Here is a 14,376-nt window from a genome sequence, read left to right on the forward strand (position 1 = left end):
GGGTTTCACCATGTTGACCAGGCTGGTCGAACTCCTGACCTCAGGTGATCCACCTGCCTTGGCCTCCCAAAATGCTGGGATTATAGGTGTGAGCCACCACATCAAGCTGGCAAAAGAAAATTATGTGCTACACTTGATAGGATCCAGTGAGAGTTCCATATCACTTTGTTGATATTTCTAATGTTGCATAACCTGAATCATGGGAAACATCAAAGAAATACAAATTAAGGGACAATCTTTTAAAGATTCAAGGTCAAAGCCGGGCATGAGGGCTCATGCTTTTATCCCAGCTTTTGGGAGGCTGAGGCAGGTACCTGAGGTCAGTAGTTCGAGACCAGACTGAACAACATGGAGAAACCCGGTCTATACAAAAAAAAAAATTAGCCAGGTATGGTGATGCATACCTCTAATCCCAGCTACTGGGGAAGCTGAGGCAGGAGAATCACTTAAACCCAGGAGGTGGAGGTTGCAGTGAGCCAAGATTGCGCCATTGCACTCCAGCCTGGGCAACAAGAGCAAGACTCTGTCTCAAAAAAAAAAAAAAAAAACAATTCAAGGTCAAAAAGGCCAAGAAAAGACTGAAGAACCATCCTAGACTATAAAGAGACTGAGAGACATGACAGATGCAGCGCATGATTCTACACTGGTCTTTTGCTTTAAAGGACATAGTTGAGGTTATTAGAGAAAATGGAATGGGGTCTGAGAATTAGATGGTAGTAACAGCAATGTTAATTTCCTTTTTTTTTTTTTAAAGACGGGGTTTCATCATGTTGGTCAGGCTGGTCCTGAACTCCCGACCTCAGGTGATCCGCCTGCCTTGGCCTCCAAAGTGCTTGGATTACAGGCATGAGCCACCAGGCCCAGCCTGTCAATTTCTTGATGTTGATGGTTTCATTGTACTTACGAAAGAGAATGTCCTTGTTGTCGCTAAGTATACCTTAAAATATCAGAGGGTTGTGGAACATAGGATTGACAACTTACTCTTAAATGATTTAGGATAAAAGAGTTCCTTTACTACCCTTTCAGTGTTTCTGTAATGTACTTTTTTTTTTTACTTTTGCAGTTTTTTGTTTGTATTAATTGTAGAAGAAATTACTCTGGCCACTCTAGATATAAGATTATATGCAAGGCAAGAGTGGATTCCAGCAATTCTTTTAGGAAGCTGTGGCCAAAATTTATATGAACAATACCATATGCCATGAGGATGATAATAGTGGAGAAGAAAGGAGTCATGGTTTCAGGGTTTCTTTTGGAAGCAGAATCCACAGAACTTGCTAATAGGTTGGATATAAACATAATGCCTTTCATCATTAGTGACAACCAGTGTACTGAAACAGAACACTGGACCAATACGTGATAAAGCTGAGTTTTGAGTTTGGACCAAGTAGTGTGATCTTTCTGAGCCTCACTTTTCATCTGGTAAATGGAAATCTTAATATCAGCCCTGTCTAAAGAGTCTAAAAGCATTCTTTTTAATAAATTGAACATTGAAACCTAAACATGTGTGTGTTTGTTTGTTTGTTTGTTTGTTTTGAGATGGAGTCTTGCTTTGTCCAAGGCTGGAATGCAATGGCATGATCTCGGCTGACTGCAACCTCCACTGGGTCCAACAATTCTTCTGCTTCAACCTCTCAAGTAGCTGGGATTACAGGTGCCTGCCACCACACCAGGCTAATTTTTGTATTCTTAGTAGAAACAGGGTTTTACCATCTTGGTCAGGCTGGTCCCTGACCTCAAGTGATTTGCCCACGTTGGCCTCCCAAGTGGAGGAATTTGTAAATAAATCCCTAGTTATTTATATATAAAGAAAATGGGGTTGGGCCCACTGACTCACGCCTATATAATCCCAGCACTTTGGGAAGCCGAGGTGGGCGGATCACGAGGTCAGGAGTTCAAGACCAGCCTGGCTAAAATGGTGAAGCGCATCTTTACTAAAAATAAAAAAATTAGCCGGGCGTGGTGACAGGCGCCTGTAATCCCAGCTACTACTCAGAAGACTGAGGCAGTAGAATCGCTTGAAACTGGAAGGCAGAGGTTGCAGTGAGCCAAGATCATGCCACTGCATTCCAGCCTAGGCGAAAGAGCGAAACTCTGTCTCAAAATAAATAAAATAAATGGGATTTTTTTCAAGATAAGACTTTGGAAATACTTTGCTAATCAATATTCTTACAGAGAAGTTTCATATAGCATTTCCTGCTACTTCAGAAGTATGAAGCTTGGAAAATATATCTTGAAATTTTTGTTATCAGATCGATGAGGTCCTGAGACAGGAAGACAAAGCTGAAGCCATGTCTGGCCACATTGATCAGTTTCTGATAGCCACGTTCATGCAGCTAAGACTCATCTACAACACACACATGGCAGATGAGAAATTGGAGAAGGATGAGATCATCAAGTTGTATAGCTGTATCATTGGCAACATGATTTCGGTAAGGGCACCTCTGCAAAACTTCAGCTTCCCATCAATCTCTCAGCCTGCCTGGGTTCTAAAGCCAGAATCCATGCAGATGTTCCAGTGAGTCCTGTGTCACTTGGTAGAATTTTACATGCATTATATAGCAAGCTACTGATGGCTTCCATTGGATGCTGGGCTACACTCCATCCCACCTTACTGTTAGGATAAAGTAAAATGCTTACAGACTACCTAGCTTCTTCCTGCCAGTTTCTTCATCAGGCATGGTAGACCCTAGCTGACTTTTCACAGATAAGTATGCTTACATCAAAAATGCTAAGTAGCCTGGTTTGATCAGTATACATTGTATGCATGAATTAAAATATCACTCTGTATTCCATAAATTTGTATAGCTATTACATGTCAGCTAAAAATAAAAGGAAAAAAATTTGCCAATGATTTACCTTTAGAGCAGATTATAAGGATAATAAAGACATTCACTTGGATTTCAATATCAATATGCTTTCTTAAATTGGGGCTAAAAGGGTGGACTTAATGACACCAACTAGCCAGAAATTACAGATTTGGCCTAACAGCAAATAATTTCACAGGTAAAAACAAATACTTTGGCCAGGCGCGGTAACTCACGCCTATAATCCCAGCACTTTGGGAGGCCAAGGCGGGTGAATCACGAGGTCAGGAGTTCAAGACAAGCCTTGCCAAGATGGTGAAATCCTGTCTCTACTAAAAATAAAAAAAAATTATGGGCGTGGTGGCGGGTGCCTGTAATTTCAGCTGCTTGGGAGGCTGAGGCAGAGAATTGCTTGAACCCAGGCGACAGAGGTCACCATGAGCCAAGATTGCACCACTGCATTCCAGCCTGAGTGACAAAGTGAGACTCCATCTCAAAGAAAAAGAAAAAAAAAAAAAACTTTTACAATTAGAAGCACACCAATTAATTTTGCCTATTACTAGAGGCTTAGGGGAGTGTGCTGTTTTGTTTTTTCATTATTACTCTGAATTTATTTTTTATTTATTTTCATTTTTTAAAAGACAGGATTTCACCATGTTGGCCAGGATGGTCTCGATCTCTTGACCTCATGATCCGCCTGCCTCGGCCTCACAAAGTGCTGGGATTACAGGTGTGAGCCACCACACCCGGCTATCACTCTGAAATTTTAAAAATAAAACATAATTGAATGTTTACCAGAATTTGCCACCCAGATTTATATTCTTTACTCTCTATATTGAGTTTTACACCTCCCTGACACAATTATGTCTGGATAGCTATTTCAGATAGAGAGCCTTGCCCGGGAGGCCTCCACTGGAGTACTAAAAGACCTAATGCATGGCCTCATCACCTTAATGCTGGATTCTCGGATTGAAGATCTTGAGGAAGGACAACAGGTCATCCGCTCTGTGAACCTCTTGGTGGTGAAGGTTCTGGAGAAGTCAGACCAGACCAACATCCTGAGGTATACCTGTATTCTCAGCCAAAAGAGCCTGGGACATCCTCTCTTTTGTTTACACCTAGAAACCATAACCTCTATAAGTCAACTTCCTAGGCAACCTAACAATCACAAATCAACACTTAAGTGTGCCTAGGAAGTTGATTTATTACTCTTCTTCATCATGGACCAAAGGTATTTTAGCCTGAGACCATAGCTAAAACTAGTAACTACTCAGCCAGTCAATATCATGCATTTTCTAGAATAGGACTGTAAAGTTTGTTAGGTACATTTTTCTTGTACATTTCAGGTACATTTTATTCTTTCTCAGCTACCAATGGCAATGCAAAAAAGAATGACAAACCTTACACTTACCAAGTGGTGACTTACAAGGCTTAAACAATATTTATTTTCCTAACTGAATGTCAGGTAGTCCAGGACAAGTCCTGATCCATGACCTCTCAATTTATTAGATGGATAGAGTAATCTCACTTGCCCTTTCAATTACTGATTTTAATTGGAATGCAGGTTTGAAACTTAATGCTGTTGTGTTGGGTTTTTCTTCCAGTGCCCTACTTGTTTTGCTCCAAGACAGCCTGCTAGCAACAGCCAGTTCTCCCAAATTCTCAGAGCTTGTTATGAAGGTGAAGTTGAAATGATTTGATTTCTTTTCTCTCAAAGATGCAATCACTTTGTTAAAAGTATGGGGAAAGAGGAATTAGAGCTAAGAAAGATAGAGGCTCAAATCAACCAAGTCACACCTGAAAAAAATATATTTTTCATAATAAAAATATTAATAAATTTTAAAAATTTTAGCCAGGTGTGGTGGCATTCTTTTATGGTACCAACTACTCAGGAGGCTGAAGTGAGAAGATTGCTTGAACCCAAGAGTGAGCTTGATCACACCACTACACTCCAGCCTTGACAACAGTGAGACTCAGTCTCTAAAATATATAGTTTTTAATGTATATTTAATGTGTATTATATACATGTATATAATACACATACACACACACACACATATATGTATCTATATAAATTGGTCTTCAGTTTTTCCCTTCCTACAATTTATATCCCAAGTTCAGGCCTGAACAGTTTGTGGCCTCAAACAGTGAAAGGGAGCAGGTATTTTGTAAATATTTTACTAATTCTCTAAAAATCAAAAGGAAAGAAGTTTGAGACAGATTTTATTTATTTCGGGAGAAAAGATATGTATAGCCCTGTGATATTTGGTCTCTTTTGTAAAAGAGACCAAATGAACATTTATAACATTGTAATGCTGTTATTACACTGCAGTAGTATCAGATGTTTTGTCTCCTTGTGTTAGATTTGGTTAAGCAACATGAACTACTTTATTCTCAGTTACCAAGGAAACCCAAGACAGAATTTCCACCACGTTAAATGATGGCCCCTAGCTCTGGGGAGTGGGAAGGAGTAGAGATGGATGATCAGATGAGTGACTAGACACACATCAGCTGGTGTCATTGTAGAAGTGATGATAATTTTTCATGTTCTAGCAGCTGAACTTGAAAGATATTATGTGCCACATTTATATCCCTGGCCATCTTTTAGAAATGAGCCCAGAGCTTAGGGAAGATGAATGGTGACAAATTATCCTCATTCTTCAGTCACTCCTTCTAATTCTTTTATTATTTTTTCAATAGTGTCTCTGGAGAATGGTTCGATTATTACCTGATACCATAAATAGCATTAACCTGGACAGAATTCTTCTGGATATCCACATTTTCATGAAAGTCTTCCCCAAAGAGAAATTGAAGCAATGCAAAAGTGAATTTCCTATAAGGACCCTAAAGACCCTGCTACACACCTTATGCAAATTAAAAGGGCCCAAGGTGAGTAAGACTCACAACTGGTCTTTGAGGGAGCTTGAGAGAAAATCCTGGAAATGGCGATGCTACCAGTCGTGCATGTATCTCCCTCAGATCCTGGACCACCTAACGATGATCGACAACAAAAACGAATCTGAGCTGGAGGCCCATCTCTGCCGGATGATGAAGCACAGTATGGACCAGACTGGGAGCAAGTCTGATAAGGAAACAGAAAAGGGAGCATCTCGAATAGTGAGTGACTTGACTTGAAAGATTGAGGGAAATGAGGCTACACTGGAAGTGATCTTATCTAAGGTATAGGTCACCTGAAGACTCTTGCTGGAGGCCCCAGGGGAAGGCTCAGGGACTGGTCTAATCAGTCTTCTGCTGTGATGCAGTAACCATTTCCACCTTGAAATTTTAAAATCTAAACTAAGTATAACCCTGTGGTTTTTGGTCCCCAAGAAAGATGCCTAAGGCATTGGTCACCAGGTAAATAGCTAGCTCTACTTAACCTGGGAAGAATGGGTCAGTTTCCTCTCCATCAAGTTGAGGTGGAAATCTGAGACCGCAGGCATTCAGTAACCCAAATGTCAGTGCTTCTGCTGCAAGACCTTACATCATTGGTGCATCTGTTATCTGTAGAACATACCAGTAAGGCCCAGATTTTGAGATGTTTTCTGTTCATGTCCAACCATCAGTTCCTAATTAATAACTCAAGTGTAACCAGTTCTTCCTTGTGTCTTTGAACTTTTCAGGATGAAAAATCATCAAAGGCCAAAGTGAATGATTTCTTAGCTGAGATTTTTAAGAAGATTGGCTCTAAAGAGAACACTAAAGAGGTGAGAGTGAAAGGGTTAAGCAGAATGGGGTCTGCTTTATGGAAAAGGGACACTAACATCTATCCTCACCTATTCCCTTTTCTTTTTCACCAGGGACTAGCAGAGTTATATGAATATAAGAAGAAATATTCAGATGCTGACATTGAGCCATTTCTGAAAAATTCCTCACAGTTCTTCCAGAGCTATGTTGAGAGAGGCCTTCGGGTGATTGAGATGGAGAGGGAGGGCAAAGGCCGTATTTCCACTTCAACAGGTATGGATTTCTTTTATAGCTCTAGGAATAAGCTCAACATAGCTCCTAGCTCAGGAACCTGGAGTTTTGGTTGGTTTACATTCATATCCATGAATCTCAATTCTTAATGGTCACCAAATGATCTTCTCATTGCTATATCCAGCGGTCAATTCTCAGCCAACTGACTTGACCCATCATCAGGATTTGACAATGGTAAATTGTTCCCTGCCTTTGCTTGAGACAGCTTCTTCACTTGGCTTCCAGCTCTCCACACTATCTTGTTTTCCTCCAATCTCACTGGCTGTTCCTTTTTGGCCTTCGATTCTTGCTCACTCTGACCTCTTAACGTGGACATCCTCCAGGGTTCAGTCTATGGTTGTCTTCTCTCTTTTATTTCCTTAATGAATTCATCTACTTTCACCACTTTAAATAACATTTAAATCTCCAGCTTAGACCTCCTTCCTGATTTCCAAACTGCTATAACTTTCATGATATCTCCACCTGGGTTTCAATAGACATTGTTTCTTTCTTTTTTATTTTTTATTTTTTTGAGACGGTCTCACTCTTGTCACCCCGGCTGGAGTGCAGTGGTGCAATCTCGGCTCACTGCAGCCTCCACCTCAGGAGTAGCTGGGACCACGGGCAGGCACATCACATCCAGCCAATTTTTGTAATTTTAACAGAGACAGGTTTTCACCATGTTGGCCATGCTGGTCTCGAACTCCTGACCTGAGGTGATTTGCCCACCTTGGCCTCCCAAAATGCTGGGATTGCAGGGGTGAGCCACCACGCCTGGTCTCAAATAGACATTATAAACTCTACACGTCAAAAACTGAAGTCCTGATCATCCCCTAAGCCTGATCCATTTGCATTTTCTCCATCTTGGTGGATGGCAACTTTATCCTTCTAGGTTGTTCAGATCCAAAGCTTTTGAGTCTTCTCTTCCTTTCTGCCAGGAAATTATTTTGGCTCTACCTGCAAACCATATGCAGAATCCGTCCACACTTCTCCTCACCTTCACTGCTACCACCTTGGCGTGATATGTTCTCTCTCACCTGGATTATTGCATTATCTTCCTACCTGATCTCCCTGCTTCCACCCTGCCTCCCTCTATTCTTTTCCACACATAGCATCAAAATGACTCTAATGACACATTTTCCAGAAGCTCTCCCTTTCACTCAACAAAAGCAATAGGCCTTTTAAAGGTCTCTGAGGTCCTGTGTTTATAGGACCTGCCAATACCTCTAGTACCTCATCACCTACTCTGTTGTTTCACTCCAGCTCCACCAGCTCCGGCCCCCTCCCCCCCCCCCCCCCCCCCCCGTTTCTTTTTGAGTCAGGGTCTCTCTCTGTCACTCAAGCTGGAGTACAGTGGTGTAGTTGTGACTCACTAGGTTTGAGCAATCCTCCCACCTCAACCTCCTGAGTAGCTGGGACTACAGGTGTGTGTCACCATGTCTGGCTAATTTTTGTATTTTTTGTAGAGACAGGGTTTCTCCTTGTTGCCCAGGCTGGTCTCTAACTCCTGGGCTCAAGTGAGTCACCAACCTCAGCCTCCCAAAGTGCCAGGATTTCAGGCGTGAGCCACCTTGCCTGGCCTCCCCCTGGTTATTCCTGGAAGACACCAGGCATGTGTCTTCTTAGGGCCTTTGCACTGGCTAGCTCCCTTTCCTCTTTCACATCTTTGTTCAGATACCACCATCTTCGTAAAACCTTTTCAAAGATGGAGTCTTGCTCTGTTGCCCAGGCTGGAGTGCTGTGGCACGATCTTGGCTCACCGCAGCCTCCGCCTCCTAGGTTCAAGAGATTCTCCTGACTCAGCCTCCCAAGTAGCTGGGATTATAGATGTGTATCACCATGCCAAGTTTTATATTTTTAGTAGAGGCAGGGTTTTATCAAGTTGGTCAAGCTGGTCTCAAACTCCTGACCTCAGATGATCCACCCACCTTAGCCTCCCAAAGTACTGGGATTATAGGTGTGAGCCACCGCTCCTGGCCAGCAAAATCTTATTGTTTAAAACTTCCAACCTCTCCCTCACCCTGCCATAGTACTTACTTCTTTTTTTTTTTTTTTTTTTAGACAGGGTTTCACCATGTTGGTCAGGCTGGTCTTGAACTCCCGACCTCAGGTGATCCGCCCACCTTGGCCTCCAAAGTGCTTGGATTACAGGCGTGAGCCACTGCGCCTGGCCAGCACTTACACCTCTAACATACTATATAATATAGTATTTATCAGGTTAATTGTTCAGCACTGTGTCAAATCATGCATATTTTGGCCAATGATGGACTGCATATATGATGGTGGTCCCATAAGCTTATTTATTGGTTTTGAGACAGGGTCTCATTCTGTCATCCAGGCTGGAGTACAGTGACATGATCTTGGCTCACTGTAACCTCCACTTCCTGGGTTCAAGCGATTCTTTTGCCTTGGCCTCCCAAGTAGCTGGGATTACAGGTGTGTGCCACCACACCCAAATTTTTTGTATGTATTTTTAGTAGAGACGGGGTTTCACCATGTTGCCCCAGCTGGTCTTGAACTGGTCTCAAGTGAGCCACCCACCTCAGCCTCCCAAAGTCTTAGGATTACAGGTGTGAGCCACCATGTCCAGCCGGTCCCGTAAGATTATAATGGAGCTGAAAAATTCCTATCACCTAATGATACCATAGCTGTCATATCGTAATGTAATTATTTTTCTATAAATTTAGTGTAACCTAAGTGTACCATGTTCATAAAATCGACAGTAGTGTCCTAGACGTTCATCTTCGCACACCTCTCACTCACCCAGAGCAATTTCTAGTTTTACAAGCTCCATTCCTGGTAAATGCCCTATACAGGTGTACCATTTATCTTTTTTTTGAGACGGAGTCTCGCTCTTATTGCCCAGGCCGGGGTGCAATGGCGCAATCATCTCGGCTCATTGCAACCTCCACCTCCCGCGTTCAAGTGATTCTCCTGCCTCAGCCTTCCGAGTAGCTGGGATTACAGGTGCCCGCTACCACCCCCGGCTAATTTTTTGTAATTTTAGTAGAGATGGGGTTTTACTATGTTGGTCAGGCTAGTCTTGAACTCCTGACCTCAGGTGATCCACTCGCCTCTGCCTCCCAAAGTGCTGGGATTACAGGCATGAGCCACCGCGCCTGGCCCCATTTATCTTTTATATGGCATTTTTACTGTACCTTTTCTATGTTTAGAAATACTTAACATTGTGTTAAAATTGCCTACAGTATTCAGTACAGTAGTACAGGTTTGTAGCCTAGGTGTATGGCACGTTATACCAACTAGGTGTTCGCATAACAATAAAATTACCTAACAATGCATTTCTCAGAATGTATCCCTGCCCTTAAGTAACACGTGACATTTGCTGAATGATATGAATGAATGCGATAACTAAGTTTAAGCTGAAATATTACTGCCCCCACAGTGAAAAAGCCCCTATTTGAGAATTACCACTCACAGGATCTAGAGACAAATGGAAGACTTAAGAGGTTTCAGTTATAGAAAATAGCTATTATGAGCCTTCATCCAAGACAAGAGACCCAACTGCAAAAGGGCCCTCTCATCAGTGCTGTGCTTAGTTCTGAGTTTAGTGACATTCACTTACTCTTACACCAGGATTTCAGGTGTGAGTCACCTTGAGAATGTGTTTGCCCATCAAAGCATGTCCCTTTGTGGTTTTCGGACCCTGATCATATCCACTCGGCCTGTATCTTGCTAGGCTGAAGCTTCAGTTAAATTTTGTTCTCTCAAACAGTTGGGAGCTCTTTTTTGACACCTTAAATTACACCTTTCCAAGACTATAAGTCTTTATTTTTTGAGATGGGGTTTTTTGTTTTTGTGGGGTTTTGAGACAGGGTCTCACTCTGTCATCTAAGTTGGAGTACAGTGGTGCAATCTCAGCTCACTGCAGCTTCTGCCTCCCGGATCCAAGTGATTCTCATGCCTCAGCCTCCCTAGTACCTACCACTCCCGGCTAATTTTTGTATTTTTTTCTAGAGACAGGGTTTCACCTTGTTGGCCAGGCTGGTCTTGAACCCCTGACCTCAAGTGATCCCCCTGCCTCAGCCTCCCAAAGTGCTGGTATTACAGACGTGAGCCACTGCAGCTGGCTAGGGTCTCATTTTGTTGCCCAGGCTGGTCTTCGACTCTTACGAGGTCTTTTTCTTGAAGTGTGGTGAGCAGAATGGCAAACACTGTGCCACATGTCAGCTTACCATAGTTTGATCAGAGCAGGCATCCTTTCCTTGTTTCCAAAGCCCTTTTTGGTGATGTTCAACGTGTGACAATTTTGGCCTAAACGGCACATTAGCAACACAAGTATGTATTCCCAGTGATTATTAAGTTGATTTTGTGCCTTAGAGTATTCAGACATCTCTTATTGCTAGCTTTTACATAATTCTTCATTCCTTTTTCACCCTCTCAGAGGATTCTCCTCATCTTTACATTAAAGGAGTCTCTTTTCCCTGGAGTAACCTGTTGTACTTTTCTATTACCATAAGTCAGTGTTTCCTCCTAGTACCTTACCTCTGGAGTCTGTGGAATGCATTTGTATTGATACCAAGTAAAGTATTTTAAATGCCTGCATTGTATCATTGTTATTCTCAGAAATTTAGGAAGTGTGATGGATTTTTTTTTTGTTTTCCTCTCTCCTGCCAGAATATTGATCTTAGTGTAAGGGTTACAAACACTCCAGTTCTATGCCTCTTTAGATAATTGTTGGACACCTCCTCATCTTCCCCATGAATATACCAAAGCCTTGAACACCTTGCTTCCTTCACAGGTTTGAATGAGTTTCACCTGTGTGTCATTGGTCCAAACTTAATCTGATTCTTCCAAACATTTAAGGTCCTTGGGTTTTCAGTGGCAATTACATTATCCTCAGGAGTAGCTTCAGCTTTTTGGATTGCCCAAGTTAGCCCTGGGATTTCTGGAATACAGCCCCCTGCATAATCCAGGATGTAGATGGATGATCCAATTTACATTCTGCCTTTATCAATTCTTGGCATTCTCAAGAAGCTTATATTGTATATTTCAGAGCACCCTTTATCACCAACTCCAGATAGATTCTTGTGGAATTTTTAGTTTTCAAGTATAGTGACAATATTCAAGCCCCAGGAAATTCTTAATTGTTCTTTTTGGTGGGAGATAAACTTGAGATGGGAGATATGTGGATATCTGAATATTCTTTCTGCTTTTTCCTCTCTAGGCATCTCCCCTCAGATGGAGGTCACCTGTGTCCCCACATCCACAAGCACAGTGTCTTCCATAGGTAACACAAATGGGGAAGAAGTGGGGCCATCTGTCTACCTGGAAAGGCTAAAGATCCTCCGACAGCGATGTGGTCTGGACAACACAAAGGTACTGCTCCTTTTCTGTGCAACTCAGGGAGGGTAGTCACAGCAGGTCCGAGGCAGGCCGGCCCACAGAGAAGTGGCTCAGTCTTGGTGTATGTTGTTCTGGAGCTGCATCTTGACTTGTTTGACCTGATCTTAGACAATCTCTCTCCTTCTCTCAATAGCAAGATGACCGACCCCCGTTGACCTCTTTGCTCTCCAAACCAGCAGTTCCTACCGTCGCCTCTTCCACAGACATGCTCCACAGCAAACTCTCTCAGCTCCGGGAATCACGGGAACAGCACCAGCATTCAGACCTGGATTCTAACCAGACTCACTCTTCAGGAACTGTGACCTCCTCCTCCTCCACAGCTAACATAGATGACTTAAAAAAAAGACTGGAGAGAATAAAGAGCAGTCGCAAATGAAGCTGCCCCATTCCCCTGGCACCCTGCAGCTTTAGTTTACTAAACTAGAAGTCCTCATAGTTTAAAGTGGCCTCAGCAGGCCCAGTGTACACAAACTGGTTGTATGTATCATGCCGTGGAGCTGGGGGAGGAGTTGTTGTGGCACAAGTATTTGTACATACTCTGCTTCTCTCCGTCAGCGTCCCGCCGCTCTAGAAGACTGTCTGTGGATGAGTTTAGTGTACAGACTTGTAAACAGCTGCCCCTTCTGCTCAGTCTAGTTCCCAGGTCCTTTTCTTTTTAATTGCTCATTTGTAAAATTGTCCTAATCTTTCCTAGCTTTCTAATAGTTAATATTAGAAACTCTTTAATAGTTTTCCTTTCAGTTTGTGAGCTCTTCTCTCTGTTGCCCTGAAGGGTCACTGTATTCTGTATGAATGCATGGCATGATATGACTAATTTAAGAGTCTTTTATAAATAAAGTTTGCATTAACTATACCTAACGCCCAAGGTGCTCCATATCATGGAGCATTGGGCAGCGATTTGTTTAACCTCTTTTGTTACCAGCTGGCTATTCAGCCAGTTTGAGAAAGGTTAATTACTGCTTACAGAGCTTCCCTTCTTCTTGGCTCACAGACTTGGAGCTGTCTTGTATTCCTTTGGAATGGAAGGAACTCACCTTTCCTGCTCTCCACATGCAGCTCCTAGGGAGCAGAAAAATCTCATCCTTGTTTTTGAGATTTTGGTCATGACATCCCTTCCATTATCACCAGTGGTTTCAAGGAGCTCTTGGACCTCCTACCACTTTGCTGACCAAAGGCACACAAGATTGTGCCCAGAGATTGGCTGGGCTTCGTGGTTCTCACACTTATGAGAACTACACTTGGGTTCGTTTGACTAATGGAGTTTGGGAAAGCTTAGTGGTTTCCTGCCTGGTTATCTGAGCCTCTTTTGGTCCAGGCTAACAGTTGCTTCACATGCAGAGTAAGGACCAGAAAGTGATCTGAGTATTCACCTCTGGAATAAAATCTATGGGACCTCCCTCCACAGTCAGAAAAACTCTTAAGGATGAAAAGGTACTGGATTCAGGAGGAGATTTTGGCCAGTTATAAAGTTCAAAAGAACTTTTCTGTTGTAGCTCACCTTCTACTCAATTGATGTCCAAGAAATGAAAGACTGATGGAAGATTAATCTTGTATAGGTTCCAGACATCGTTTTTAGGTGGCCCCTGAGCCTCTTGAAATTAAATTTCTCTCCTTTATAATGGAAACATGGGACTGGGTATTTGTTCACTGAAGAGATGAGGCATTTGCTGCTATAGCGGAAAGACATCTAGAAAGAATGGCTACACAGGCTGGGCCTGATGCCTCACGCCTATAACATTAGCATTTTGGGAGGCTGAGCTGGGTGGATCACTTGAGCCCAGGAGTTCAAGACAAGCATGGGCAGCATGGCTCTACCAAAAAAAATACAAAAATTAGCTGGGCATAGTGGCTCAAGCCTGTAGTCCCAGCTACACGGGAGGCCGAGTTGGGAGGATTACCTGAGCCTAGAAGGTCAAGGCTGCAGCGAGCCATGATCACTCCACTGCACTCCAGCCTGGACAACAGTGTGAGACCCTGTCTCAGAAGAAGGAAAAAGAATGCCGTACTCTGGTCTGGAATTAGCACAGCTGATTTGAAAAACCCAAGTTCCTAGAGCTTACAACACTGACTGCTATGTTGGAAGGAAACAGACTTACGAGAACGTGTATCCTTGTTTAAAAAGCAGGTCCTGCCGGGCGCGGTGGCTCAAGCCTGTAATCCCAGTACTTTGGGAGGCCGAGGCGGGTGGATCACGAGGTCAAGAGATCGAGACCATCCCGGTCAACATGGTGAAACCCCGTCTCTACTAAAA

General features: G+C 42.9%; 1 protein-coding gene across 3 annotated transcripts in view; it reads left to right on the plus strand.

The window, feature by feature from the left end:
• Positions 1-12,981, plus strand: part of CKAP5 (cytoskeleton associated protein 5) — a 112,746-nt gene extending 99,765 nt beyond the window's left edge. For 2 of the 3 annotated variants that reach the window (XM_017529280.2, XM_017529281.2), the window contains exons 37-45: positions 2,250-2,429; positions 3,680-3,867; positions 4,409-4,484; positions 5,505-5,693; positions 5,784-5,921; positions 6,428-6,511; positions 6,605-6,764; positions 11,947-12,098; positions 12,259-12,981. In XM_017529280.2, coding sequence (XP_017384769.1) covers positions 2,250-2,429; positions 3,680-3,867; positions 4,409-4,484; positions 5,505-5,693; positions 5,784-5,921; positions 6,428-6,511; positions 6,605-6,764; positions 11,947-12,098; positions 12,259-12,501 — 1,410 coding nt within the window. In that variant the 3' untranslated portion in view covers positions 12,502-12,981. The remainder of the gene's footprint in view (positions 1-2,249; positions 2,430-3,679; positions 3,868-4,408; positions 4,485-5,504; positions 5,694-5,783; positions 5,922-6,427; positions 6,512-6,604; positions 6,765-11,946; positions 12,099-12,258) is intronic. The other variant, XM_037738843.1, reaches the window with a different exon arrangement.
• The last annotated feature ends 1,395 nt before the right edge of the window (positions 12,982-14,376 follow it).

Source organism: Cebus imitator, unplaced genomic scaffold, assembly GCF_001604975.1.
Source record: "Cebus imitator isolate Cc_AM_T3 unplaced genomic scaffold, Cebus_imitator-1.0 Scaffold58, whole genome shotgun sequence".
NCBI lineage: Eukaryota > Metazoa > Chordata > Mammalia > Primates > Cebidae > Cebus > Cebus imitator.